At 41.5% G+C, this 27,581-nt stretch overlaps 1 protein-coding gene across 2 annotated transcripts; it reads left to right on the top strand.

Annotated features, from left to right (window-relative positions):
* On the top strand, positions 1-27,581 carry LOC143283080 (staphylococcal nuclease domain-containing protein 1-like). 2 transcript variants are annotated; one of them, XM_076589116.1, is made up of 22 exons: positions 1-157; positions 1,034-1,183; positions 1,592-1,715; positions 2,575-2,656; positions 4,464-4,621; positions 5,649-5,740; positions 7,495-7,656; positions 9,598-9,704; positions 10,060-10,150; positions 11,276-11,367; positions 13,065-13,191; positions 14,334-14,416; positions 15,478-15,661; positions 16,343-16,484; positions 17,014-17,126; positions 18,183-18,371; positions 18,641-18,776; positions 22,882-23,008; positions 23,575-23,641; positions 24,437-24,550; positions 25,752-26,006; positions 26,322-27,581. In XM_076589116.1, the coding sequence occupies exons 1-22, from the start codon at positions 107-109 to the stop codon at positions 26,385-26,387; spliced, it is 2,712 nt and encodes a 903-aa protein (XP_076445231.1). In that variant the 5' UTR covers positions 1-106; the 3' UTR covers positions 26,388-27,581. The 2 variants fall into 2 exon arrangements, with proteins under 2 accessions (XP_076445231.1, XP_076445232.1); XM_076589117.1 differs by lacking the exons at positions 25,752-26,006; positions 26,322-27,581 and adding an exon at positions 25,554-25,628.

The following is a 27,581-nucleotide window of genomic DNA, read 5'->3' as shown; positions in this document are numbered from 1 at the left end:
TCACTAACCATTTATTTCTAACAGTTCAAAAAGAAATGTAAAGTCGGACCTCGTGAAAGTCACGTGACAAGAGACTTCCGATTACTTCCTTTTCATACAAGTCAACATGGCCAACCCAAGCACGCCGCCAACAATTCACCGTGGAATTGTCAAACAGGTGACAAATAGTTCATTTATTCTTTCTTTTGAGCTACCGAATTGTTTCCCTACATAAACTACACTCAGTAATTTTTTCTCTGTGTCTAGATTTTCTCTCAATAGTTGATTCGGAAAGCAGAATCGGTAGTATAAGTGGTCGCAGTATTTCAAACATATGTTCAATGTTGACTGATCCTTTTACGTCAGAAAGATCAGCACAAGTCAAGCTGAGTTCTCTCGTTGTAACATTATTGTAATCATCATTATTGATACTAGACTTTGTTTGAAAGAAGTGATTGTTGTTAGAATACGAGTTTTCAAAGGAAAAATAAACCAAGGATCGGGAACAACATACTGCCATCAGTCCAAGTGGGAGTGACGTGTGTAATTTCCAGATAGAAAAAAATCACAGTTAAAAGACTAAAGAACACTGTTAATTGTGTTATTGTAAATGACATAATTGTAACCAGTGTAAATTATTGTGACAATGTAACTTGTTAGTTGTTTATTGCCCATATATCTTGGGGTGATTTTGATGGGGTATTCATTGGTGAATTTTGCAAATAGTGACCCTTCTAATTGGAAGAGAATCAAGTCACCTTCTTTCCAGCACATCAAACATAACAATTTGAACTAATTCCCAGATTTATTAATTGACTACTAAAACAGAAAAGGCCTCAGTCCTCATAGTTAAGTGTGTGGGTGAATATTCAGTGATCACTGATAATTTATAAACTATTCTAGTTTGTTTCTTTTTTCGTACACACAGAAACACTTACAGTATTAGTTGCCAACAACTTATGCCCCACCCTCACCCCCCACACCCCCATCTTTTTTAAGGAGTTTGCAATTGTATGCACAAGCAGACATTTGACTTCTCTTTTTTCTTGTGCAGATTCTCTCTGGGGACACCATTGTTATCAGAGGTCAACCCAAAGGGGGACCACCTCCAGAGAAAACGATATGTCTCTCCAACATCCAGGCACCCAAGTTAGCTCGGCGGGCAAATCCCAACAATGAAGGCTCTGTGGAAACAAAGGATGAGGTTAGAAGGATTTACTTGCTTGCTTGTTTGTGTGGTTGGTGGTGATAAGTTTCTGTGTTGATGTATCTGTGTGTGTGTGTGTGTGTGTGTTTTCAGCTATTTGATGTATACAGTGTATATTATTATGAATAAATCAAGGTATTCAAAGGGGAAGAAGTGATGCTTACTGTTTATATTGTATTTTTGATGAACAAAGAAAATATCTTCTAAAAGGCTTAAACATGGAGTCTGGAGGTGCTGATGAAGTGAATGTATATGTATGTCTAAAGTAAGCCAGTTCTGCAAGTTTTATATGTACAGTATGTCTGAAGTATGCCACTTCCACATGTTTTACATGTACAGTATGTCTGAAGTGTGCCAGTTCCACAAGTTTTACAGAAAGTAACAAATCCCTCAATCTGTTTTCAGCCATTTGCTTGGGAAGCACGTGAGTTCCTACGCAAAAAGCTCATCGGAAAAGAGATTTCATTTTACCTGGAATACAAAGTTCCAGGCTCTGGAAGAGAGTACGGTGCTGTGTACCTGGGTAAAGGTACGAGTTTTTTTTTATGTGCTTTACCCGTTCAGTGCCAGAGGATTTGTGAAAAAAATGTTCTCCCCTTGCCAGGGAATTTTAAGGAATCAGGGTGATTTTTTTTTTTTTTTTTTTTTTTTTTTTTTTTTTTTTTTTATAATTTGTACAGAAATTATTGGAGATACTGAAAGAAAGTGAATTTATTTTGTGAAGGAAAATGAACGAGGATTCTGAATCTGGGCTATTTTCTAAATTATTTTGTTTGTAAACTGTACTGGCATTTCAAAGTTAAGATACTGATTTTTATGCAATGAAATGTCTATTTCCACCATGTAGAATGACATCCAAAATGAAAACAAACAGAATACAGCTGGGAATGGCATGTTTGTTGTCAGTTTACACCCACAGATGAAAATAAAACAGACAATATGTTTATGATAACACCCAAAACTCTTGCAGTTGCAGACATGTAACCTTTTGTAAGTGAATAACTATCTTGACAATGACAAACGCAAGTTCTGTCAAGTAATCAACACAAAGGGTCAGTCATACCCACAAAAACTCGCAGTCAAGTTTTGTAACACCAAAGAATTGTTCCCTGCTGAGGGAGAAGCTCTTTGATGACACTCACTTCGTCCAAGCTGCACGTGGGCCGACAAATATCCTCTTCTGTACCTGCCAGTTTGCTCCCTCTGCGAACATGTCTGTCTTCTGATCAGAGACCAACAGTGGAAAAATTAAAACACATTTTTCATGTCTTTTGCCCCCCAAACCCTGGGTTCTGTGGTAATTGTGGATTGTTGGCTGTTTTCCAAATTGTGACAATATAAGGATGGAGGACTTGAGGCAATAAGTATAAGTAATCTATTTGTTTCAGACAATGAGGGAGAGAACATGACAGAGTCACTGATTGCAGAAGGTCTGGTTGAAGTGAGACGGATGGGCATCAGAAAGGATGAGTAAGTGGGGACATTGTTTCTGTAGTTGCTGTTGTTGCTTGGATAGCTTCCTAGCTTTCCCTCTTCACTTGATTCTTTGAAAATAAAGAAAAGAAGTTATCAGTAGTTATGTCCGTTTATTGCAGTATTGTCACATTGTAAGAGAAGAAATGACAGGGTTTGTTTTTTTTACAAACTTTTTACTTAGATGTTTATGGCTGGGACTACCTAAATGTATACGTTTATTCATCCATAAATATTTGCACATTTGTATAATTGATAGACAAAATAAGATGTTGATTTAATCATTCTCTGTATGTACAGTTGTCCACTTTTCATTTCATTGTTATTCTTCTGATGTAGTGACTTGGTAAAATAATTATTATGATAAAAGTGTTTAGTTTTTGTTGGTTTTTGTTTTATTTAAGTTGTTTTGTAGTTTCAGAATTGTGGCTTATTCTGTGTTTTTTGTTATAGTCTGTTATGAAGGTAAAAATAAACATGGCCATGAGTTAAGTGTGTTAAGGGCTTAAATGGGAAGACTGGGACCACACAGTTTAGTATCATCGACTTCACAAATGGATATGTTGCTCTATTTCCTGACTAACATTGAAAGTGTCTGTATCACTCGGGCCTGGTTGACACCGGCATATCATGACAGGAAGCGTAGAGTACAGCCTTGTCACATTGTATTCTAAGAGCTGGGCAGACTGGCGGTGTGTGTGTGTTTTGTTGATACTAGCATTCCTGAGCTGGGCAGACTGACAGTGTGGTGTGTGCGTGTTTTGTTGATTGTATTCCCTGAGCTGGGCAGACTGATGGTGTGGTGTGTGTGTGTGTGTTTTGTTGATTGTATTTCCTGAGCTAGGCAGACTGATGGTGTGGTGTGTGTGTGTGTTTTGTTGATAGTATTCCTTGAGCTGAGCAGACTGTCGGTGTGGTGTGTGTGTGTTTTTTTTGTTGATTGTATTTCCTGAGCTGGGCAGACTGATGGTGTGGTGTGTGTGTTTTGTTGATTATATTTCCTGAGCTGGGCAGACTGATGGTGTGGTGTGTGTGTGTGTGTGTTTTGTTGATTGTATTTCCTGAGTTGGGCAGACTGACAGTGTGGTGTGTGTGTGTGTGTTTTGTTGATTGTATTTCCTGAGCTGGACAGACTGATGGTGTGGTGTGTGTGTTTTGTTGATAGTATACCCTGAGCTGGGCGGACTGATGGTGTGGTGTGTGTGTTTTGTTGATTGTATTTCCTGAGCTAGGCAGACTGATGGTGTGGTGTGTGTGTGTGTTTTGTTGATAGTATTCCCTGAGCTGGGCAGACTGTCGGTGTGGTGTGTGTGTGTTTTTTTTGTTGATTGTATTTCCTGAGCTGGGCAGACTGATGGTGTGGTGTGTGTGTTTTGTTGATTGTATTTCCTGAGCTGGGCAGACTGGTGTGGTGTGTGTGTGTGTGTTTTGTTGATTGTATTTCCTGAGTTGGGCAGACTGACAGTGTGGTGTGTGTGTGTGTGTTTTGTTGATTGTATTTCCTGAGCTGGACAGACTGATGGTGTGGTGTGTGTGTTTTGTTGATAGTATACCCTGAGCTGGGCGGACTGATGGTGTGGTGTGTGTGTGTTTTGTTGATTGTATTTCCTGAGCTAGGCAGACTGATGGTGTGGTGTGTGTGTGTGTTTTGTTGATAGTATTCCCTGAGCTGGGCAGACTGACGGTGTGGCGTGTGTGTGTTTTGTTGATTGTATTTCCTGAGCTGGGCAGACTGACTGTGGTTTGTGTGTTTTGATTGTATTTCCTGAGCTGGGCAGACTGACAGTGCGGTGTGTGCGTGCAGTGCGGACCAGCAGAGGCTGATACAGCTGGAGGAGGCAGCCAGAGCGGCAGGCAAAGGAAAGTTCGGTGCCGAGGCAAGCACTCATGTGCGCAACATCACCTGGATCATCGAAAATCCTCGTCACTTTGTTGACTCTCACCACAGCAAGCCTGTAGATGGTAAAACATTTTTCTGTTACATGCTGATAAACACATATTTGTATGCAAATGCAACACAGCACAATGTACTTTGGTAATTAATGGAATATCAGATGGATTTGTATTTGATTGTATAACTTGCTGATAATCTTCTCAGTGTAATATATTTTTCTGATGAGAGCCTATTGCATAACTTGTCCATAAACTTTTCAGTGTAATATATTTCTCTGATAAGAGCCTTTTGCACAACTTGCTCATTACTTTCTGAGCGTAGTATTTTTTCTGAGTGAGAGCCTTTTGCATAACTTGTCCATAATCTTCTGAGCGTAATATATTTCTCTGAGTGAGAGTCTGTTGCATTACGTGTTCATAACCTTCTCAGTGTGATATATTTCTCTGTGGGAGACCCTTTCACAACAGGCAGGTTGCACCTTATTTTGGCTAATGATGCATTCATGTTTAAAAGATGTTTTTGGTTTGTTAAAATATCAAAGTAAGGCTTTACGTGTAATTGTGAATTCCCTACACAAAAATTGAGAAATCTGTTTTGCTTATAATTAGCTGCATTGCACCCAGACAGCCTGTCTAGTTTCTCTGAACTTGAGATGATGTACAAAAACAGTGAAATGGGCTGACAAGCTTTGGTTTGTTCTGTGCTGTGACATTGTTGTCATTTATTTCAGTGGTGATTGAGCATGTAAGAGATTTTGTCATTTGTGTCAGTGGTGATTGAGCAGGTGACAGATCGTTGTAATTTATTTCAGCGGTGATTGAGCAGGTGAGAGATTGTTGTCATTTATTTCGGCAGTGATTGAGCAGGTGAGAGATTGTTGTCATTTGTTTCAGCAGTGATTGAGCACGTGAGAGATTGTTGTCATTTATTTCAGCGGTGATTGAGCACATGAGAGATTATCACTGGTTTCAGCGGTGATTGAGCATGTGAGAGATTGTTATCACTTGTTTCAGCGGCAATTGAGCATGTGAGAGATTGTTGCCATTTGTTTCAGCAGTGATTGAGCGGGTGAGAGATTGTTGCAATTTGTTTCAGCGGTGATTGAGCATGTGAGAGATGGCTGCACAGTCCGTGCCTTCCTCCTGCCCAGTTTCGACTACGTCACCATCATGCTGTCTGGCGTCAAAGTGAGTACAACATTCTGTATCATAAAGTGACTGTAGAGTGAGTATAACATTCTGTATCACAATGTGACAGTAAAGTGAGTACAACATTCTGTATCATAAAGTGACTGTAGAGTGAGTATAACATTCTGTATCACAAAGTGACAGTAAAGTGAGGAAAACATTCTTTATTACAAAGTGACAGTAGAGTGAGTGTAACATTCTGTATCACAAAGTGAAAGTAAAGTGAGCAAAACATTCTGTATCACAAAGTGACAGTAAAGTGAGTACAACATTCTGTATCACAAAGTGACAGTAAAGTGAGTACAACATTCTGTATCACAAAGTGAAAGTAAAGTGAGTACAACATTCTGTATCACAAAGTGACAGTAAAGTGAGTACAACATTCTGTATCATAAAGTGACAGTAAAGTGAGCAAAACATTCTGTATCACAAAGTGAAAGTAAAGTGAGTAAAACATTCTGTATTACAAAGTGACAGTAAAGTGAGCAAAACATTCTGTATCACAAAGTGACAGTAAAGTGAGTACAACATTCTGTATCACAAAGTGACAGTGAAATGAGTACAACGTTGTGTATTACAAAGTGACAGTAGAGTGGGTGCAAAATTCTGTATCACAAAGTGACTGTAGAATGAGTGCAACATTCTGTACTACAAAGTGACAGTACAGTGAGTGCAACATTCTGTATTACAAAGTGACAGTAAAGTGAATTCAACATCTGTATCACAAAGTGGAGTGAGTAAAACATTCTGTATTACAAAAAGACAGTTGTTTATTTGTTCCCATTGTGTCACCATCATGCTGTCTGGCATGAAAGTGAGTACAACTTTCTGTATTACAAAGAGAGTTGTTTGTATAATAAACTTTGGTCCATATTCTTAAATGATTGATCCAGTATAGCCCCCATTAAAACATTGTCTCTTCTGACAAACACTGAAGTTCTATACAGTTTTTCTGTTTTTCGTCAATTGGTTTTGGTTGCACATGGTATTATGTGAAAAGATTGAAACATGAGTAGGTTGACAGTTCTGTCAGTGGTGTGTTATTTGATGTGACTGACTTTTTCACTGCATAATATTGTGTGAAAGGATTGTAACAGCATGCTGGTTTTGTTGGTACACTTTTTTTTCTTTTGTATTTCCTAGAGTAGTTTTTACCTTTTCTTTGGGAGGGTAGAATGAAAACAGGCTGATAAGTGGCTATTCCTTTTCCCTCAATAAAAAAAAAAAGTTTTGATTTCAATACAGCTGTTCGTTTTCTGTGAATGACAGTGCCCCATGTAGTATTGTTGACACAGCTGTTTGCTGTGATGACAGTGCCCCATGTCTGTTGATACAGCTCTGCTGTGATGACAGTGCCCCATGTAGTGTTGTTGGTACAGCTGTTTGCTGTGAATGACAGTGCCCCATGTAGTGTTGTTGATACAGCTGTTTGCTGTGATGACAGTGCCCCATGTAGTGTTGTTGATACAGCTGTTTGCTGTGATGACAGTGCCCCATGTAGTGTTGACACAGCTGTATGCTGTGATGACAGCGACCCATGTAGTGTTGACACAGCTGTTTGCTGTGATGACAGTGCCCCATGTAGTGTTGTTGATACAGCTGTTTGCTGTGAATGACAGTGCCCGATGTAGTGTTGTTGATACAGCTGTTTGCTGTGAATGAGAGTGCCCCATGTAATGTTGACACAGTTGTTTGCTGTGAATGACAGTGCCCCATGTAGTTTTGTTGATACAGCTGTTTGCTGTGAATGACAGTGCCCAATGTTCAAGACGGATGCGACAAGCGGCAAGCAGGTGCCGGAGCCCTTTGCGGAGGAGTGTCGGTACTTCACAGAGTCACGCCTCCTGCAGCGTGAGGTGAAGATCATCCTGGAAGGTGTGTCCAATCAGAACCTGCTGGGCACAGTCCTGCATCCGGTAAGCGCTGCACTTGGCATCAGTCATGGTCATGATGGTGATAACAGACAACAACTGTGGTGATAATATTTGTGAATACATTGATGGTAAAGATGATATTGATAGTGATGATGATGATGGTGATAGCAACAGCTGTGGTGATATGATAATAATGGGCATTTAAAATGTAGTGCGTTTCTGTCGAAATACAGCTCAAAGCACTTAGTGAATACATTGATGGTAATGATGATATTGATGGTGATAATGACAGCAACAGCTGTGATGGTAATATTTGTCAATACATTGATGGTAAAGATGATATTGATGGTGACATTGATGGTAAAGATGATATTGATGGTGATGACATTGATAATGATAGCTACAACTGTGCTGATATTTGTCAACACATTGATGATAATGATTATATTGATGGTGATAATGATAGCAGCAACCTTGGTGATAATATTAGTCAATACATTGATGGTAATAATGACAGTGATAGCAACAGCTGTGGTGATTATATTAGTCAATACATTGGTGGTAATGATAATATTGATGGTGATAATGATTGCAACTGTTGTGGTGATGATATTAGCCAATACAGTGATGGCAATGATGATGATAGCAACAGCTGAGTTGATAATGTTAGTCAATTTAATGATGATAATGATACCAACAGCTGTGGTTATGATATAAGTCAAAACATTGATGATAGTAATGATAATGATAGCAACAGCTGTGGTGATGATATTAGTCAATATATTGATGGTAATAATGATAATGATAGCAACAGCTGTTTGTGAGGTATACTGACCCTGTTAACAGAATGGTACTCCTGACATGTTAGTGAAGCGTACTGTTCCCTTTATTCCTGTGGCTGTGTTGAGAATGGTACTACTGACATGTTTGTGAGCCATACTGTTCCCTTTATTCCTGTGGCTGTGTTGAGAATGGTACTACTGACATGTTTATGAGCCATACTGTTCCCTTTATTCCTGTGGCTGTGTTGAGAATGGTACTACTGACATGTTTGTGAGATATACTGTTCCCTTTATTCCAGTGCCTTTGTTGAGAATAGTCCTACTGACATGTTTGTGAGCCATACTGTTCCTTTTATTCCTGTGGCTGTGTTGAGAATGGTACTACTGACATGTTTGTGAGCCATACTGTTCCCTTTATTCCTGTGGCTGTGTTGAGAATGGTACTACTGACATGTTTGTGAGATACACTGTTCCCTTTATTCCTGTGGCTGTTAACAGAATGGCACTACTGACATGTTTGTGAGCCATACTGTTCCCTTTATTCCTGTGGCTGTGTTGAGAATGGTACTACTGACATGTTTATGAGCCATACTGTTCCCTTTATTCCTGTGGCTGTGTTGAGAATGGTACATACTGTTCCCTTTATTCCTGTGGCTGTGTTGAGAATGGTACTACTGACATGTTTGTGAGATATACTGTTCCCTTTATTCCAGTGCCTTTGTTGAGAATAGTCCTACTGACATGTTTGTGAGCCATACTGTTCCTTTTATTCCTGTGGCTGTGTTGAGAATGGTACTACTGACATGTTTGTGAGCCATACTGTTCCCTTTATTCCTGTGGCTGTGTTGAGAATGGTACTACTGACATGTTTGTGAGATACACTGTTCCCTTTATTCCTGTGGCTGTTAACAGAATGGCACTACTGACATGTTTGTGAGCCATACTGTTCCCTTTATTCCTGTGGCTGTGTTCAGAATGGTACTACTGACATGTTTGTGAGCCATACTGTTCCCTTTATTCCTGTGGCTGTGTTCAGAATGGTACTACTTTTATTCCTGTGGCTGTGTTGAGAATAGTACTACTGACATGTTTGCGAGCCATACTGTTCCCTTTATTCCTGTGGTTGTTATCAGAATGGTACTACTGACATGTTTGTGAGGCATACTGTTACTGTTCTGTATATTCCTGTGGTTGTGTTCAGAACGGCAACATCACAGAGCTACTGCTGAAGGAAGGGTTTGCACGTTGTGTGGACTGGAGCATGGGGGTGGTCACACAGGGAGCAGACAAGTACCGGGCTGCTGAAAAGTGAGGCACTTTCCTCCTTTTTATCTCTGTTTTTATCCCATCTTGTTTTGTTTTCTATAGAACTTTGATCAAAAGTAGGGGTGCAATATGGGAAGTATTTTTTATCAGAAAGTATTCTTCCCTGTTTGTCATAAATTTAAGTGGTAGAGTTATGGAAAGATTTTTAATGAATAGGTTTTTTTCACTGTTTGTCATAAAGCATCTTAAATATTTTTGTTCTTTAACTGGTAAGTTGTGCCTTTTTAAGTGTCAAGTTGTAAAAAAGTTAGCATGAAAGAAAAATTTTGAATACTAGATTTCTTGAATTTGCAGGTTCAGTTTCTAAAAAATCTGTGATGATCTTGTGCTTTTCCAGGGTTGCGAAAGAAAACAAAAAGCGCATCTGGAAGGACTATGCACCACCTACAGCCAGCCTGGATATCAAAGACAAATGCTACACAGGAAAGGTAAATCTAGTTACATTGTTTTCTCTGGTTTTGTGTGAGAATGTGTGGTGTGCATGTGTGTGGAGAGAGGATGATGTGTTGTTTGTGTCAGATGTGCACATTTGGTTTTGTGTGAGAATGTGTGGTGTGCATGTGTGTGGAGAGAGGGTGATGTGTTGTTTGTGTCAGATGTGCACAATTTACAGGGGTAATCAGTTTTGCATCTCCTGTTGTTGTTGTTTTCAGAAGGGGGGTGGGGCTGAATGAATATAGGTGTAGAGAGAACGTCACTAATTGGTTGACACAAAGTATGACCTGACATACAGTCAGAACCAAAATGACAACTGTATCAGTATGATCCTGTGTCTCATTGCACAGAGTAAATTATGAAGAAAAAAAACTGTACTTCGTTCATTCTGCAACTCTTTTTGGAAGGTCATGAAAGATAAAACAGAAAACAAAAACAAAAACAAAAAAAACAAAAAATAGAGAAGAGGAAAATGAAACATTTTCTTGGCATGTGTATTGATGTGAAGTGTGGTGTGTTGTTGCACAACTACAGGGTTCCATGAAGCAATGTGTGTGTTGTTTTCCTTGGTCAGGTCGTGGTGTGTTGTTGCACAACTACAGGGCTCCATGAAGCAATGTGTGTGTTGTTTTCCTTGGTCAGGTCGTGGTGTGTTGTTGCACAACTACAGGGCTCCATGAAGCAGTGTGTGTGTTGTTTTCCATGGTCAGGTTGTGGTGTGTTGTTGTACAAGTACAGGGTTCCATGAAGCAATGTGTGTGTTGTTTTCCATGGTCAGGTTGTGGTGTGTTGTTGTACAACTACAGGGTTCCATGAAGCAGTGTGTGTGTTGTTTTCCATGGTCAGGTTGTGGTGTGTTGTTGTACAACTACAGGGTTCCATGAAGCAATGTGTGTGTTGTTTTCTGTGGTCAGGTTGTGGTATGTTGTCATACAAGTAAAGGGTTCCATGAAGCAGTGTGTGTGTTGTTTTCCTTGGTCAGGTCGTGGTGTGTTGTTGCACAACTACAGGGCTCCATGAAGCAATGTGTTTGTTGTTTTCCATGGTCAGGTTGTGGTGTGTTGTCGTACAAGTACAGGGTTTCATGAAGCAGTGTGTGTGTTGTTTTCCTTGGTCAGGTTGTGGAGGTTGTCAATGGTGATGGACTGGTGGTGAAAACTGGGGACAGCACGTTCAAGAAGATCTTCCTGGCTAGCATACGACCTCCCAGGTTGGGGAATATTCTGATCCAAGCTTTTTCTTCTTATTCCTCGCCACCCATGTTCACTGCTGTTGCCACACCTGTCTCTCTCTGTTGCCACGCCCATCTCCCTGTTGCCACACCTGTCTGTTGGTACACCTGTCTATCTCTATTGCCATACCTGTCTCCCTGTTGCCACACCTTCCTCTGTTGTCAAACCTGTCTCTTTCTATTGCCACACCTGTCTCCCTGTTGCCACACCTGTCTCTCTTTATTGCCACACCTGTCTATTGCCACACCTGTCTCCCTGTTGCCACACCTGTCTCTCTCTCTCTCTGTTGCCACGCCTGTCTCACCCTGTTGCCACACCTGTCTCCTTGTTGCCACACCCTGTTGCTTAGAGACAGACACTGGTGCTGAATCCATCCAGTGGTGTTCTGTAGTGCCTGCGTGGAGACAGACACTTGTGCTGAATCCATCCAGTGGTGTTCTGTACTGCCTGAGTGGAGACAGACACTTGTGCTGAATCCATCCAGTGGTGTTCTGTACTGCCTGAGTGGAGACAGACACTTGTGCTGAATCCCTCCAGTGGTGTTCTGTACTGCCTGAGTGGAGACAGACACTTGTGCTGAATCCATCCAGTGGTGTTCTGTACTGCCTGAGTGGAGACAGACACTTGTGCTGAATCCATCCAGTGGGTTCTGTAGTGCCTGAGTGGAGACAGACACTTGTGCTGAATCCATCCAGTGGTGTTCTGTAGTGCCTGCGTGGAGACAGACACTTGTGCTGAAGCCATCCAGTGGTGTTCTGTAGTGCCTGAGTGGAGACAGACACTTGTGCTGAATCCCTCCAGTGGTGTTCTGTAGCTGCCTGAGTGGAGACAGACACTTGTGCTGAATCCATCCAGTGGTGTTCTGTAATGCCTGAGTGGAGACATGACCATCCAGTGGTGTTCTGTAGTGCCTGAGTGGAGACAGACACTTGTGCTGAATCCATCCAGTGGTGTTCTGTAGTGCCTGCGTGGAGACAGACACTTGTGCTGAATCCATCCAGTGGTGTTCTGTAGTGCCTGAGTGGAGACAGACACTTGTGCTGAATCCCTCCAGTGGTGTTCTGTACTGCCTGAGTGGAGACAGACACTTGTGCTGAATCCCTCCAGTGGTGTTCTGTAGTGCCTGAGTGGAGACAGACACTTGTGCTGAATCCCTCCAGTGGTGTTCTTTAGTGCCGGATGTGCCCTCTCCCCCAACTCCGCCTCCGTTCACTCATAAAAATCAGTGGAGTAAACTTGCTGAAATCAGTTTGTGATGCTTTGGGGAAAAGTTTCCACAGTATTATCATGAAGTTACAGATGATGTTAATGATGATGGTCATCAAGGTTTGTAAAGCTGATGATGTTAATGATGATGTAAGTGATGAAATTACTGATGATGACAGTGATGATGACATGAAGGTTGTAAAGCTGATGATAGTGATGATGTAGGAGATGAAGTTAATGATGATGACAATAACATCAAAGTTTCCGAAGCTGATGATGTAAGCGATGAAGTTAATGATGGTGATAGTGATGATGACATCAAGGTTTGCAAAGCTAATGATGTAAGTGATGAAGTTAGTGATGTTGACCATCAAGGTTTGTGATGTTAGTGATAATGTAAGTGATGAAGTTAGTGATGATAGTGATGATGACCACCAAGGTTTGTAAAGCTGGACTGTCATGGTTGCAGGCTTCCAGCAGAAACGTCAGAGAATGGAGCCCCAGCCTCAAGTGGGAAGAGGATACGCCCCCTGTACGACATCCCCTACATGTATGAAGCCAGGGAGTTCCTCAGGAAGAAGCTGATCGGCAAAAAGGTTGGCACTTTTGTCTTCTTGTCATGCCTCTTTTGTCTTCTTGTCACACCTCTTGTTTCTTGTCATGCCTCTTTTGTCTTCTCGTCATGCCTCTTTTGTCTTCTTGTCATGCCTCGTCTTCTTGTCATGCCTCATGCCTCTTTTGTCTTTTTGTCATGCCTCTGTTGTCTTCTTCTCGGGCCCAATGCCCCTTTTGTCTTCTTGTCATGCCTCTTTTGTCTTCTCATCACACCTCTTTTGTGTTCTTGTCACGCCTCTTTTGTCTTCTTGTTATGCCTCTTTTGTCTTCTCATCGCCATTATGTGGCTCCTGACCTTTGGGCGTACTTGCTGTTTGATATTTCTAAGAAAAAAGGTTTAATGATATAAGAGTTTGGTAGAGAATCCGGTGCTGTTATCTTCTTGGGTTTGTTATAAAGATATTGCCGTATTGTATTGATGAACATCAGTTTAAATTGAAAATAAACCAGTTTGTTTTGTTGAATATTAGATGCTAGCCCTTTAGCATATTTGCATTTCTGCTTTCCCCTCCCTCACATGGTCATTGTTTCAATTTTTGTGAGTCTGTTGAAATTGTTCTTAGTATCTGTGTCAGTTTGTGTTGGAACTGGGAGAATTTAATTGTTTTCTTCCTTATGGTTTCTTGTTATTATAACTGAATATGATCAATTATTTATGTTATCAATTTTTTTATGTCAGTAACATGTAGAAGTTTTTGGTGATGAATTCTACTCTTTTAAAAAAAAATAATGATTATATAGATTTTTACAAGGTTTTTGCAGTTTACTATGAACAATTTCCTTTGAGTATTACACCAAATGTTTAATTTGTACATGTTGTATGCTACATGTGAATGTGGAACATTCAGTGTTGAAAGTGTACATATTTTATGCTACAGGTGAACGTAGAACATTCAGTGTTGAAAGTGTACATGTTGTATGCTACAAGTGAATGTGGAACATTCAGTGTTGAAAGTGTACATGTTGTATGCTACAAGTGAATGTGGAACATTCAGTGTTGAAAGTGTACATGTTGTATGCTACAAGTGAATGTGGAACATTCAGTGTTGAAAGTGTACATGTTGTATGCTACAGGTGAATGTGGAACATTCAGTGTTGAAAGTGTACATGTTTTATGCTACAGGTGAACGTGGAAGTGGACTACATTCAGCCACCTAACCAGGGATTCCCAGAGAAAACATGCTGCTCTGTTTCCATTGGTGATATGTAAGTCAGCCTACAGTTTGTGTATATTCTGTTTGAGGTTGATGGAGGCTTTGTTATTTTCATGTGAGAAGGAGATTTGTCCCCCGTTCTGTAAATGAAGTAGTCTTTAATTGTTTAAAGGATCAGGAAGTGGAAATAGGGATCCAATCCTGTTGCAGACCAAGACACTGCATTGCAGTACAGCATCACTCCACAGCACATTGAAGGACAGTCCCTTATGAAGAAACATATGACTGACTGGTGACACATTGCACAACATGTTGAAGGACTGATTGGTAACACATTGCACAGCACAACCCAGTGCAGGTCCAGACAATACAACACAGTGCAACAACTACACAACACACATCAACTTTTGGTACTTGAGAAAAGATGTTAGGCTCTCTGTGTGTTGGACAGCAACATAGCGGAGGTTTAGCTATGGCTGTGACTGTGTGTGTTGGATAGCAACATAGCGGAGGCTTTGGTCAGCAAGGGTCTGGCCAGAGTGGTGCGCTATCGATGTGACTGTGTTGACAGCAACGTAGTGATGTGACTGTGTTGACAGCAACGTAGCGATTTGACTGTGTGTTGACAGCAACGTAGCGATGTGACTGTGTGTTGACAGCAACATAGCGATTTGACTGTGTATGTTGGCAGCAACATAGCGATGTGACTGTGTTGACAGCAACGTAGCGATTTGACTGCGTATGTTGGCAGCAACATAGCGATGTGACTGTGTTGACAGCAACGTAGCGATTTGACTGCGTATGTTGACAGCAACGTAGCGATGTGACTGTGTGTTGACAGCAACATAGCGATTTGACTGTGTATGTTGGCAGCAACATAGCGATGTGACTGTGTTGACAGCAACGTAGCGATTTGACTGCATATGTTGGCAGCAACATAGCGATGTGACTGTGTTGACAGCAACGTAGCGATTTGACTGCGTATGTTGACAGCAACGTAGCGATGTGACTGTGTGTTGACAGCAACATATTGATGTGACTGTGTGTTGACAGCAACATAGCGATGTGACTGTGTGTTGACAGCAAAATAGCGATGTGACTGTGTGTTGACAGCAACATAGCGGAGGCACTAGTCAGCAAGGGCCTGGCCAAAGTGGTACGCTATCGACAGGATGATGACCAGCGCTCCTCCAGATATGACGATCTGTTGGCGGCCGAGGCCCGAGCAGAGAAAAAGGGGGTGGGTCTCTTCTCCAAGAAAGAGTCGCCTCTTCATCGGGTGGCAGACATTGCTGGGGTGAGTGCTGACTTCAGGAATACGGAAATAATGTGGGGGGGGGGGGGGGGGGGGGGGGGAATCTTTTTGCCCCCTCCCCTCCCACTCTCTTTCACTCCATTTGTCAAAAGACCTTCCAAGGTAGAACAACATCACCTCCAATCTTTTAAAAGAAATTGATTTTTTACCTATTGCATATACACAATATTTGTAAAATAAAAATGAGAAGATTAATTTGAGGGAATTTTACTAATGTACTGCTTAGTCACAGTGAAGATATGAATTTTACTATGAAACAACTGGTCAGTTTCTGTCTGTCCTGTAGGAATAGATCATTGTGGTCCAGCTTAACTACCAAAGACTTAGTGTGTTTGGAAGTCATCAAGTGCATGCTTTTCACATCATCTCAGGACACTGTTTGACAACATAGTGAAGAGGTCATATCGTATTTTCAAGGTAATCTCTTTCATAGAAACTCGGCCCAGTAATGCATCCTTAGCACCCAGATGGGTTATAAGCCAGGTGATTTTATTGGAATTGGCACAGGGAGGTAGGACTAAGAACCTGGAAAGCTCGTAAGTCAGAGTTTTGTTGGGTGATTGCATGACACACTTAGAACCTGGAAAGTTCATCAGTCAAAGGTTCTGTTGGGTGATTTTAGGACACACTTAGATCAGTCAGAGGTTTTGTTGATGATTGCAGGACATCCCCAAAGCCAAACAGTTCCTGCCCTTCCTTCAGCGAGCAGGACGGTCTGATGCTCTGGTGGAGTTTGTGGCCAGTGGTTCTCGTCTGCGTCTCTTCATCCCAAGGGAGACCTGTCTCATCACCTTCCTCATCTCAGGTAAAGGAGATACACGAGCACTTGTTTTTTTGTCTCCAGTGTTAAGTTCAGCACCCCGCCCCCCCACCCCACCCCACCCACCACCACAGCGTTTCTGTGAACGGACTGTGACCATGCACTGTTGGAATTTACTTTTTTGGTTTGCACTTAATCAGGTTTCATTTTAATGTTGGTTCTTTGGTGTGTTTTTGTTTGGTTTTTTTTGTTTTTAAAATTTCAGTTCATTATTGCTAATATGATATGGCACACTTTGAAACAGAAAAGATGAGGGTGGGTGGGTGGGGGGGATTCTTAAAAGAGGCTGTTTCATTCATTCAGTATTTTAGATGGCCAACAAAGAAGTCCACTGCTTTCCTTGGAAGAGGAGACCTTTACATTTACCAAGTGCAGGACCGTTTGCTGCCATATGAACTAAGAGGATGCAAATTTAGTTTCTGTTCATACTGGCAGATATCTGCAGCTGTAATTAAAGTTAGTCATTTTGGCACACCAGGTGATTTTTTCCATGTTGTGCTTGTGCTGTTTTCAGGCATTGATTGTCCAAAGGGCAAGCGTCAGTTGCCGAGCGGTCAGGTGTTTGAGGCAGACCCCTTCGGAGAGGAGGCCTTGCTGTTCACCAAGGAGATGTGCATGCAGAGAGAGGTTGGTTCTGTTGAATGAAGGGGATGTGCATGCAGAGAGAGGTTGGTTCTGTTGAATGAAGGGGATGTGCATGCAGAGAGAGGTTGGTTCTGTTGAAGGAGATGTGCATGCAGAGAGAGGTTCATTCTGTTGAAGGAGATGTACATGCAGAGAGAGGTTGGTTCTGTTGAATGAAGATATACATGCAGAGAGAGGTTGGTTCTGTTGAAGATGTGCATGCAGAGAGAGGTTGTTTCTATTGAAGGAGATGTGCATGCAGAGAGAGGTTGGTTCTGTTGAATGAAGGAGATGTACATGAAGAGAGGGGTTGGTTCTGTTGAAGGAGATGTGCATGTAGAGAGAGGTTCGTTCTGTTGAATAAAGGGTGCAATTCCTGTAAACCAGAAAGCCGTGCTGCAGGAATGACAGTGTTAAAAACATAGCTGTAAAACCACCTAAACTACTTGTGATATATAGTTGCTGATTGCTTTTAAATTTTCGTAATGGACATGCATATGTAGAGATGGTGAATCTTTGTGTTCAATTGCCTTGATTTGGTTGTCAGAGGTTTAAACCATTATGACCATATTTTCTCAGTAAAAAATGGCAGAATGATAAACACTGATAAGATTCTGGCTGTTCTAGTTGTGGAGTCTGCAGGAGAAAATGTTGCGCTGTGTGCTGTGCTCCTCTTCCTTGTACACACAACCCACCTCCTTTCTCTTGTTCCTGTTATGAAATTAAAAATTAGAATTGGTTACTGAAGTGGTTTACTGCTTATGGTAAAACTAAAATTGGTAACTGAAGTTTATTCCTTGTAAAATTGTAATTGGTTACTGAAGTGGTTGACTGCTGGTGGTAAAAGTCTAATTGGTTACTGAAGTGGTTGACTGCTGGTGGTGGTTAAAGTCTAATTGGTTACTGAAGTGGTTGACTGCTGGTGGTAAAAGTCTCTTTGGTTACTGAAGTGGTTGACTCTTGGTTGTAAAAGTCTAATTGGTTACTGAAGTGGTTTATTACTAGTGGTGTATCAGGTGGTTACTGAAATGGTTTATTGCTAGTGGTGTACGTGCACAGGTGGAGGTGGAAGTGGAGGCCATCGACAAGGGGGGCAACTTCATCGGCTGGCTGTATGTGGACAACACCAACCTGTCAGTGGCCCTGGTGGAGGCCGGCCTGGCCAAGGTGCACTTCACAGCCGAGCGATCCTCCCACTACAAGGCTTTGCTGGCTGCTCAGGAACGTGCCAAGTCCGGCAAGCTCAAGGTACACTGCTTTTTGTTTTGCCACTGGTCAACGGGTTTTTTTAATTTTTTATTTATATATACATATATAAAGGTAGACACAGGATTTTTTTGTTTTAATCTTTTATATGAAAGTGTCCATTTGAAAGTTATGTCCCATGGTGATATTTACAAGTCTGTTTTCCATGAAGTATACACATCTTTTTATCTTGTGGTACATGTCACAATGTTTATGGCAAGTCTTCGTTGTTTTTCTTCCACATGACGTAGAAACTATCCATGTGTTAACAGCTGTGGTCAACCTTTGAGGAGCCAAAGGAGGAGGTTGTGACAGAGGAGCCAGCAGAACGCAAGCTGAACTACACCAAGGTCGTGGTCACTGAGGTCACCGACGATTTCACCTTCTTCGCTCAAAAGGTTGACAATGGTAAGTGGATTCTGGCAGGACAGAGTGGGGTTGTTTTGTTGTTGTTTTTTGTTTTCAAGAAATACATTGTAAAAGTGTATTTTGAAAATAAATAAATAAATAAATATAAATAAAAAGAAAAGAAATGGGAGAATACATTTTGGAACTGCAGGGTACTTTGGTTTCCATGCAGTCCTGTTGACACTTTCCCCATGCTGATTTTCTTTCACTTGGCTGTCAGAAATAGATTAGAATTGGATAGGAAAAAACGAACGATGGAAGTCTTTTTTAAAGACTGAAGTATTTAAAATTTCAGTCCACATCACCCATGATGTGATACAATATATACTGTCTTTGATTAACATTGAACCATAATTGTCGATGCAGCATTTGCAAGGGGAGTGAACCGTTTGTTGGAATTTCAACCTGAGAAAAGATGAGGATGAAATCTGAAACATAATTACTGTAGTAAAATTGTTAACAAAACAGGTGTGGGGAGGGGAGAGGGTGGGTAGGATTATGAAATCTGAATCAGGATCAGTGTATTCTCTTTTATTTTTTAAACAAAAATAAAGAAAAAGAAGCGGGGATTACTGGGTACAGGTCAGCACAGGATGATTGGCTGTTGACAGTCTTGTAAGGGAGGTTGTTGAGTGAAGATGACACCCTGTGTACAGAAGTGAAGATGACACTCTGTGTACACGGCAGTTCACCCTCTTCCGAAATCGCACATTTAGTCCTGGCTTCTTTATATCATGCACATGGCCTCCTGCCTAACCCGTTCAGCCACAGAGCGCACTGCACGCGGCGCACTGTATCTAGGTCACAACTTTCCCGGACTATTGCAGTCTTTTGGCTGTGCGGTCATGCGTTGGATTGCCTGTGTTTGTGGATCTATAAAAAGTGTGCATCAGTTTTTTTGTGGAAAAAAAATAGGGACGAATCTAGCTCCAGGTGTTGTCTTTCGCCTGACAAAATCTGGTGTCTGAAACGCGTATGTGAGTGACTTAATTATACGAATTAATAACTGACGATTTAAGGTCTTTGTGAGGCAGGTCAGATAGATGCTACACACTGGCACTGTGCCAGGAAGCTGAGTCATTGCAGTGAACTGGTGGTGACTTGTGTGTATAATCGTTCTAGTTAGCAGCGTCGCATAAGAAAGTCACATTTGATATTTAGAAAAATAAAAAGAGTTAAGAAACACACACACACACACAGAGCACACACACACGCGCGCGCGCGCGCCCACTACCGCACATGCACATACTGTTTACATGTTTTAATTTGTCCTTTCCCTCATGTACATCTTTCAAATGAATAGATATGTCATAAAAATGTATTATATTCTGTTGTATTCATCCACATACCAAAAATTTGTGTTTGTGTGAGTGTGTGTGTGAGTGTGTGTGTGTGTGTGTGTGTGTGCGCGCGCGCGTGTGCGTGTGTAAAGTCAAGATTTTATTTATTGATGGTAAATTGAATAAGCAACAATTGCTTTTTTTACATCATGTGTGTGAGCGCGCACGTGTGTGTGTGTGTGTGTGTGTGTGTGTGTGTGTGCACGCGTGCGTGCGTGCGTGTTGGAGGTGGTGGTGGTGAAGTGCAAATAAACAGTTTGTTTAATCTGAAGATACGCATCCTTATGAACTTTTTGTATATGGTATGATATGCTTGCAGATATAAAAATATTCCAAAATTAAGCTTTTTATTATTGTAAGTTACAGTATAACACATTTCCATATATAACATTTGGAAATAATGTGTAGACGGGTGTTGGGTTGTAACAGGAGGAAGGTGGAATTAAAGCAGATTAAAACAAAGCTTTAAACACAGGTTATAGATCACAAGGAATACAGGCGCTGGGTGGATGAAACATTTATATTTTGAGCAGCAGGTGAGTTCAGAAGTCTATACCTGATGTGCTGAAGTAGTTGTTAGGAACATGTATGGTGCTGAGACTATCAGAGAGCCAGTAGTCAGTGAGTTTTTTTAACATTGTGATATGTGAGTGGAGTAACTACATAATCAACATCATAAAATGGCTCCATTTGGTGAGTACAATAATGCATGCATGCATGTGTTTGTGTGTGTGTGTGTGTGTCTGTGTATGGTCTATTGTCATTTCATGTGCATATGCCTCCTATTCGTGTGTGCGTGTGTGTGTGTGTGTGTGTGTGTGTAAATATATGCATGTTACAAGCACTTCATGTCTATGGCATGCAACACGCACAACATTATTTCTTTATAAAGTAAATGCTATAATAATAATAATTCCAAATGCATGTTACAAGCATTCCGCATACAAAGCATGCTACAAGCACCTTAAATGTATTTTTGTGTGTGTTAATGTGTGAATATTACATTCTTCTCTCTCTCTCTCTCTGTCTGTCTGTCTCTTTCTCTCTCCCTCCCTCCGGGCCCTCCATCTGTGTGTGTGTGTGTGTGCGCACGCGCACGCGCGCTCCTTCTCTCTAACTATTTTTGTTCGTTTTTGTTTTGTACAAATGTGCATTAGTGCTTTGTCATTCATTTTCACTCATGTTTTCCATATTTCAGCATGTCACTTTTTGGAACCTGTTAAAAAAAAAAAAATTACAATCACCTCTCCCTCCCTTTAAAAAAAAAAAAAAAGAAAAGAAAAACAAAGTGGCGAATTTCAGCTTGCACAATGAACAGGAATATAGTCATGTGTGTCGGGAGGGGCGTGGGGTGATATAATTATAAAAGGTGTGTGTGCGTGCGCGCGCGCGTGCGTGCGTGCGTGCATGCGTGTGTGTGTGTGTGTGTGTGTGTGTGTGTGTGTGTGTTAAACAGTGGGAAGGGGATGTATGATTGGGTTTGGTTTGCTGTCGTGCTTTTTATCTCTATGATGTATCACATACTTCACCAAAGTTAATTTGTCTTATGAGGATCATGCACTTATTCTGATACTGATATATAATGTACTGGTATGTATATAAATGTATGTGTATATAATTATGTATATGTATACATGTGTATATATGTATTGTTGTGTTTTGCTTGTGTGTGTGTGTGTGTGTGTAAATATATATATATATATATATATATATATATATATATATATACAGAGAGAGAGAGAGAGAGAGATTCCCTCATGTGAATGCAAATATTCGCAGACACATCACACTGGCACCGTTGTGTGAGTGTGAGAACTAACACATGGCCGGGATGCCACACCTAACAGTACTGTAGCTGACTATTCCCTCTCTCCTTCCCTTCTCAAGCCCCTTCTCAGCAGGTGGCCTGCGGCAAGGTCAGTGGCAGGCAGCGTATTATCTAGCTGGTCCCATTCTACAGCGCGCTATACATGGCTTTACTCTGGGCAAGTCGTTTTTCTGTTCTGCGGCTGTGGGTTATTCCTTGGGTCTGGAGTTACCAGAGCTTGAAGATGTTTCGTTACTTCAGTTTTTCGTCTTCAGATAAGTAAATGCCGCCTACTTGGAACTAAAGTGCAAGGCATAAACTGCCGTGTGTACTGAAGTGAAGATGACACTCTATGTACTAAAGTAAAGATGATGCCCTGTGTACTGAATATGATACCCTTTGTACAGATACCCTGTGTACTAATGATACTGTGTGAACAGATACCCTGTGTCCTGAAGTGAAGACGATATCCTGTGTACAGAAGTGAAGATGACACCCTGTGTTCAGATACCCTGTGTACAGTAGTGAAGATGACACCCTGTGTACAGTTGTGAAGATGATACCCTGTGTACAGATATCCTGTGTAAAGTAGTAATGATACCCTGTGTACAGATATCCTGTGTACAGTAGTGAAGATGATACCCTGTGTGCAGATGATACCATGTGTATAGTGAAGATGATGCTCTGTGTACAGTATGATACCCTGTGTACAGCATGATCCTCTGTGTACAGTATGATACCCTGTGTACAGTATGATACACTGTACAGCATGATCCCCTGTGGACAGCATGATCCCCTATGTACAGTATGATACACTGTACAGCATGATCCTCTGTGTACAGCATGATCCCCTGTGTACAGCATGATCCCCTGTGTACAGTATGATACACTGTACAGCATGATCCATGATCCCCTGTGGACAGTATGATACACTGGACAGCATGATCACTGTGTGCAGGCCCTCAGCTAGAACGCCTGATGGAGCAGCTGCGCCAGGAGCTGGAGACCAACCCACCCCTGCAAGGAGCATACACCCCCAAACGTGGAGACATCTGTGCTGCCAAGTTCTCCGTGGACAACCAGTGGTGGGTACACATACTGCCTTACATACCAACATCATGGCATTGATTATCTTCTCTTTTTGTTTGTTTTGTCGTGCATAAATCTTCGGAGCACTCAAAATGTGATACCGTGTTTTAATTGAAACAATCACACCATAATGTAATCAGAGGAACTAGTAACTGTTTTCCCTTTTCATTCCAGTATTAAGCACTCTAGTACTAAAGTGGGACTGAGTCTCCCAAAATGTGAAGAGGAAAAGATCTCTCTCTCTCTCTCTCTCTCTCTCTCTCTCTCTCTCTCTCTAGCTAGCTAGCTAGCTGTTCATTTGTAGATATGGACAAGTTGATGATCTTGTGTATGTGCTCTTCTAATGGTCTGTGATGTTGACTGTCAGGTACAGAGCCTTTATCTAATGGTCTGTGATGATGTCAGGTACAGAGCCTTTATCTAATGGTCTGTGATGATGTCAGGTACAGAGCCTTCTTTAATGGTCTGTGATGATGTCAGGTACAGAGCCTTCTTTAATGGTCTGTGATGATGTCAGGTACAGAGCCTTCTTTATCTAATGGTCTGCGATGTTGACTGTCAGGTACAGAGCCAAGGTTCAGAAAGTGGAGCCAGGCAAAGCCGGTATTTTGTTCATCGATTTTGGAAACGTGAGTACTTTTCCTCAGATGTATATCATGTTTGATTGAAATGTCTGTGTCTGTAATCCATGTTGGGGGTTCATTGGGTTATGAAACAGACACACCCAGCATGCACATGCTTCTGAGGATATTGTCTAATTCTGTCAATGGAAACTCTGGTATCTTTACCCCTAAGCTGCCTATATGACGAGATAACTCGTCAGTGCAACCATGTAAGCTTCGCTGCCATGGTGACGAGGTAAACCACTACTGAATTATTAAGACTTTTTTCTGGTTTGTATTGTGTTAGCTTACAAAAACACTAGTAATTTTAGCAAAGGGAATGAATCTTGTTTATTCTTTTGATAGCTAGAAACCCCATCTACATCAAGAGTGGTCCTTTATTTGAACAATTTGGTCTGATTATTGGCTGTGTTTTTGACTCACTCATCACACACTCCTCAAACTCAAACTGAGTAATCTTTATACACCAGAACGACCAACATTGCTTTCTTTAGTTGATGCTTAAAAAGAATTGAAACGTCAACTAGAAGAAGATAGTGATCAGCTTTTATTGGACAGTTCAATAGAAAATAAAGGGAATGATGAAGAGACTGGCAAGATCTCCCCGATCAGAGTGATGTATATGAAGATGTACACACACACCATTTGTCATGATTATCTGTTGTAAGTGCAGAACTATGCTGTTGATCAGTGATGTGCATGATGTACACACACCCTGTTTGTCATGACTACCTGTTGTGTGTGCAGAACTAGCCTGTTGAGTACACACCATTCATCATGAACATTTGTTGTTGTGTGCAGAAAGAAACAGTGCCCTTGGCCAGCCTTGCGACCCTTCCTGCAGCGTTCCAGGGACTGGCAGCACAGGCTCAGGAGTACAGTTTGGCGGGCATCACCTTGCCCCCTGATGTGGTGGTCAGTGCTGAACCTGCTGCTCTCACCCTTTGTCCTCATCTACATGCAGTACTTTCTGTGAAAACTGTTATACAATCTGAATTAGAGAATCTCCATCTGTTGGAAGCTGTTGAATGTTTTTGCAGAAAATGTCAAAAGCAATGGAAGTGCATTGATAATTGTTTGGGTTTTGAAAGACACTCACTGGCGTAACGGATGCACTTTTCCATTTTCCTCTTAGTAAAGGGAGTTGTCTGATGTATGCTGTACAACCATTTCATTGTTTTTCCATGGTCTGAAACTCAGCTGACCTTTTAGTGTGTATTTTAAGGGGAGCAGGGGCTGTTTCAGTTTCCTTGCTGTCTAGAAACCTCCATAGACAGACATGATAGATGGATCAGTAAGAAGACAGACATGATAAAAGGATAAGTAGACAGACATGACAAACAAGGACAGTCAGACATGATAGATAGAGATGGCAGTCAGACAGACATGATAGATACATAGATAGAGATGACTGTCAGACATGATAGCTAGATGGAGATGACAGTCAAACATGATAGAGATGACAGACAGACATGATAGATACATAGATAGAGATGACTGTCAGACATGATAGCTAGATAGAGATGACAGTCAGACATGGGAGATAGAGATGACAGTCAGACATGATAGATAGATAGATAGATAAAGATGACAGTCAGACATGATGATAGATAGAGATGGCAACCAGACAGACATGATAGCTAGATAGAGGTGACAGACATGATAACTAGATAGAGATGACAGTCAGACCTCACCTTTAATGGAGGACGCCAAGCAGGACGTGGCAGACGCGCTGCACAGAAACATCCTGAACCAACAGCTAGACAGACATGATAGATACATAGATAGAGATGACAATCAGACATGATAGATAGAGATGACAGACATGATAGATAGAGATGACAGATATGATGGATAAATGGGGATGACAGTCGGACATGATGATTGATGGAGATGACAGTCAGACCTCACCTTGCAGGAGGATGCCAAGCAGGACGCGCTGCACAGACATCCTGAACCAGCAGCCAGACAGACATGATGGATAGATAGATAGAGATGACAGTCAGACAGATGTGATAGACATGATAGATAAGAGATGACAGACTTGATAGATAGATAGAGATGACAGTCAGACAGACATGATAGATAGAGATGACAGTCAGACTTCACCTTGCAGGAGGATGCCAAGCAGGACGCAGTGGACGCACTACACAGAGACATCCTGAACCAGCAGCTCCAGCTGAACGTGGAGTACCGCAACAGCGGCGTGGACTGCGTCACCCTGCTGGCGGAGGAGGGGGATGGTGGGGGTGACGTGGGGCTGGGGCTGATCTCTGACGGCTATGTCCTGGTGGAGGAACGTAAGGAGCGCCGGCTGGCCAAGCTGATGACTGACTACAAGGCTGCCCAGGATGAGGCCCTCAAGAAGAGGGTGCGTTGGCTTGGGTCTGGTGGTGCTGGTTTGGGCTTGTTAGTTAGCTTCTGTTTTTTCTTGTGTTGGTTTTTTTGGGGGGTGGGTGGGTGGGGGGATCGGGGGCTTGTCTTATGGTGTTCGTCTGTGTGTGTGTGTGTGTTACACAAAATGCAGCACATATGTGTCATGGTGGTTGTGTTATACAAGCATGGCATAGAGTGATTTTAGTGAAAAGATTATTATAAATACTTTTGATTAAATGTCATTCTAAGTGGTATGATATACATTACTACAAGAAAATCAGTTCTGACTGATACATGTTATTGTGTGCAGAAAAACATCTGGCACTACGGTGACTTCCGAGAGGATGATGCCAGAGAGTTTGGCATTGCCCGCTAAGTGCTGCTGCCACTGACCCCAGCATCGCCAAAACAAGAGACGAGTAGATCAGTATTCCAATTTGCATATTCAAACACAAGTGGAAGCTAGTGCGTTTTTAAAAAAAAAAAAAAAACACTTTTTTTTTTCATGCAGTCCTTTCTGCAGGAGGTTTCCAACACAAGTTGAAGCTAGGCACAGCAAAGGCAAGTTTGAGTGGGTTGTTCATTGACATGTCTGGATGTTGTGGACATGGATGTTGAGAGCCTGAGAACACTTGACAGGGTTTTTCTCCGTTCTTACTGCTTTCCTTCTCAGTTTGGCTTGCTCATTGCCATCGACAACGGAGTGGTGTTCAGTATTGTGTTTTGTCCATGCTAGTCCATTTAGAGTTGTTCATGATAACCAGGATTAACTGTCTGGTGATGGGGAGACACATTCAGGCCAGGATCCATTGATTCAGTTTCCATTGTTTTCTGAAATGTATCACTTTGTTTGTTTCTCTAAAATGCTCAGTCATGCCATTACTTCACAGACAAACCGGAGCCTTATTAAATGACAGTATACCATAACCTTCTTTTTTCACACACATTTTTACAGGTCATTGTACATTTGTCTCTGGCACAAATGAAAGAAAACTATTTTATAAACAGAATTGGTGTTTGTGTGCCATACACAAATAGGATTCCACGTTCTTCCATTGTACAGCTGATGTATCCTCCATCAATCAAAAGTGTTCGTTTCTTGTTTTTACTTCATGGCTGTGGGGATCTCTCTTTATTTTTATTTTATTTCATTTATTTTATTTTTGTTATAAATCCTTATTCTGTAGATATAGGGTTGTGGAACATGAGAATGTTATGGGGTTGTGGCACATCAGAATGTCAGTGACATGGTTACCAACTTGAACTTGCCTTTGGACTTGTTTTTTGTAAAAGTCTTTTACAGGGGTTTATGTGTGAGATGGCATACATGGTGGATGGGTTGGGTTGTAAGGCTTTCCTTTGACCAAGTCTTTCATTCTTAACTTACAGCGTCTCCAACAGAATGTGTGTGATGATGGTATTTATTTGTAGTGCATAAGAAAAAGAGAGAAAAAAAGAAGGAATCATGGTGGAAATTACGTGCATGTAAGCCAAGTGTATGGCTCCATTGTGTCTGTCATCACAGGAGGCGTAAGGTTCTTGGTCAATAAAGTTGCATGCTGTGTGGCAA

Source organism: Babylonia areolata, chromosome 6 (assembly GCF_041734735.1).
Source record: "Babylonia areolata isolate BAREFJ2019XMU chromosome 6, ASM4173473v1, whole genome shotgun sequence".
NCBI lineage: Eukaryota > Metazoa > Mollusca > Gastropoda > Neogastropoda > Buccinidae > Babylonia > Babylonia areolata.
The sequence above is the reverse complement of the archived record's forward strand: the minus strand, read 5'-3'. Positions and strand labels throughout refer to the sequence as shown.

Excerpts from the sequence above, each read along its gene's own strand:
- LOC143283080 (XM_076589116.1), top strand. The coding sequence starts at position 107 with ATGGCCAACCCAAGCACGCCGCCAACAATTCACCGTGGAATTGTCAAA. Across the intron at positions 23,009-23,574 it reads TTCTCCGTGGACAACCAGTG|GTACAGAGCCAAGGTTCAGA; the intron begins GTGGGTACACAT and ends GTTGACTGTCAG. Across the intron at positions 24,551-25,751 it reads CCTTGCCCCCTGATGTGGTG|GAGGATGCCAAGCAGGACGC; the intron begins GTCAGTGCTGAA and ends TTCACCTTGCAG.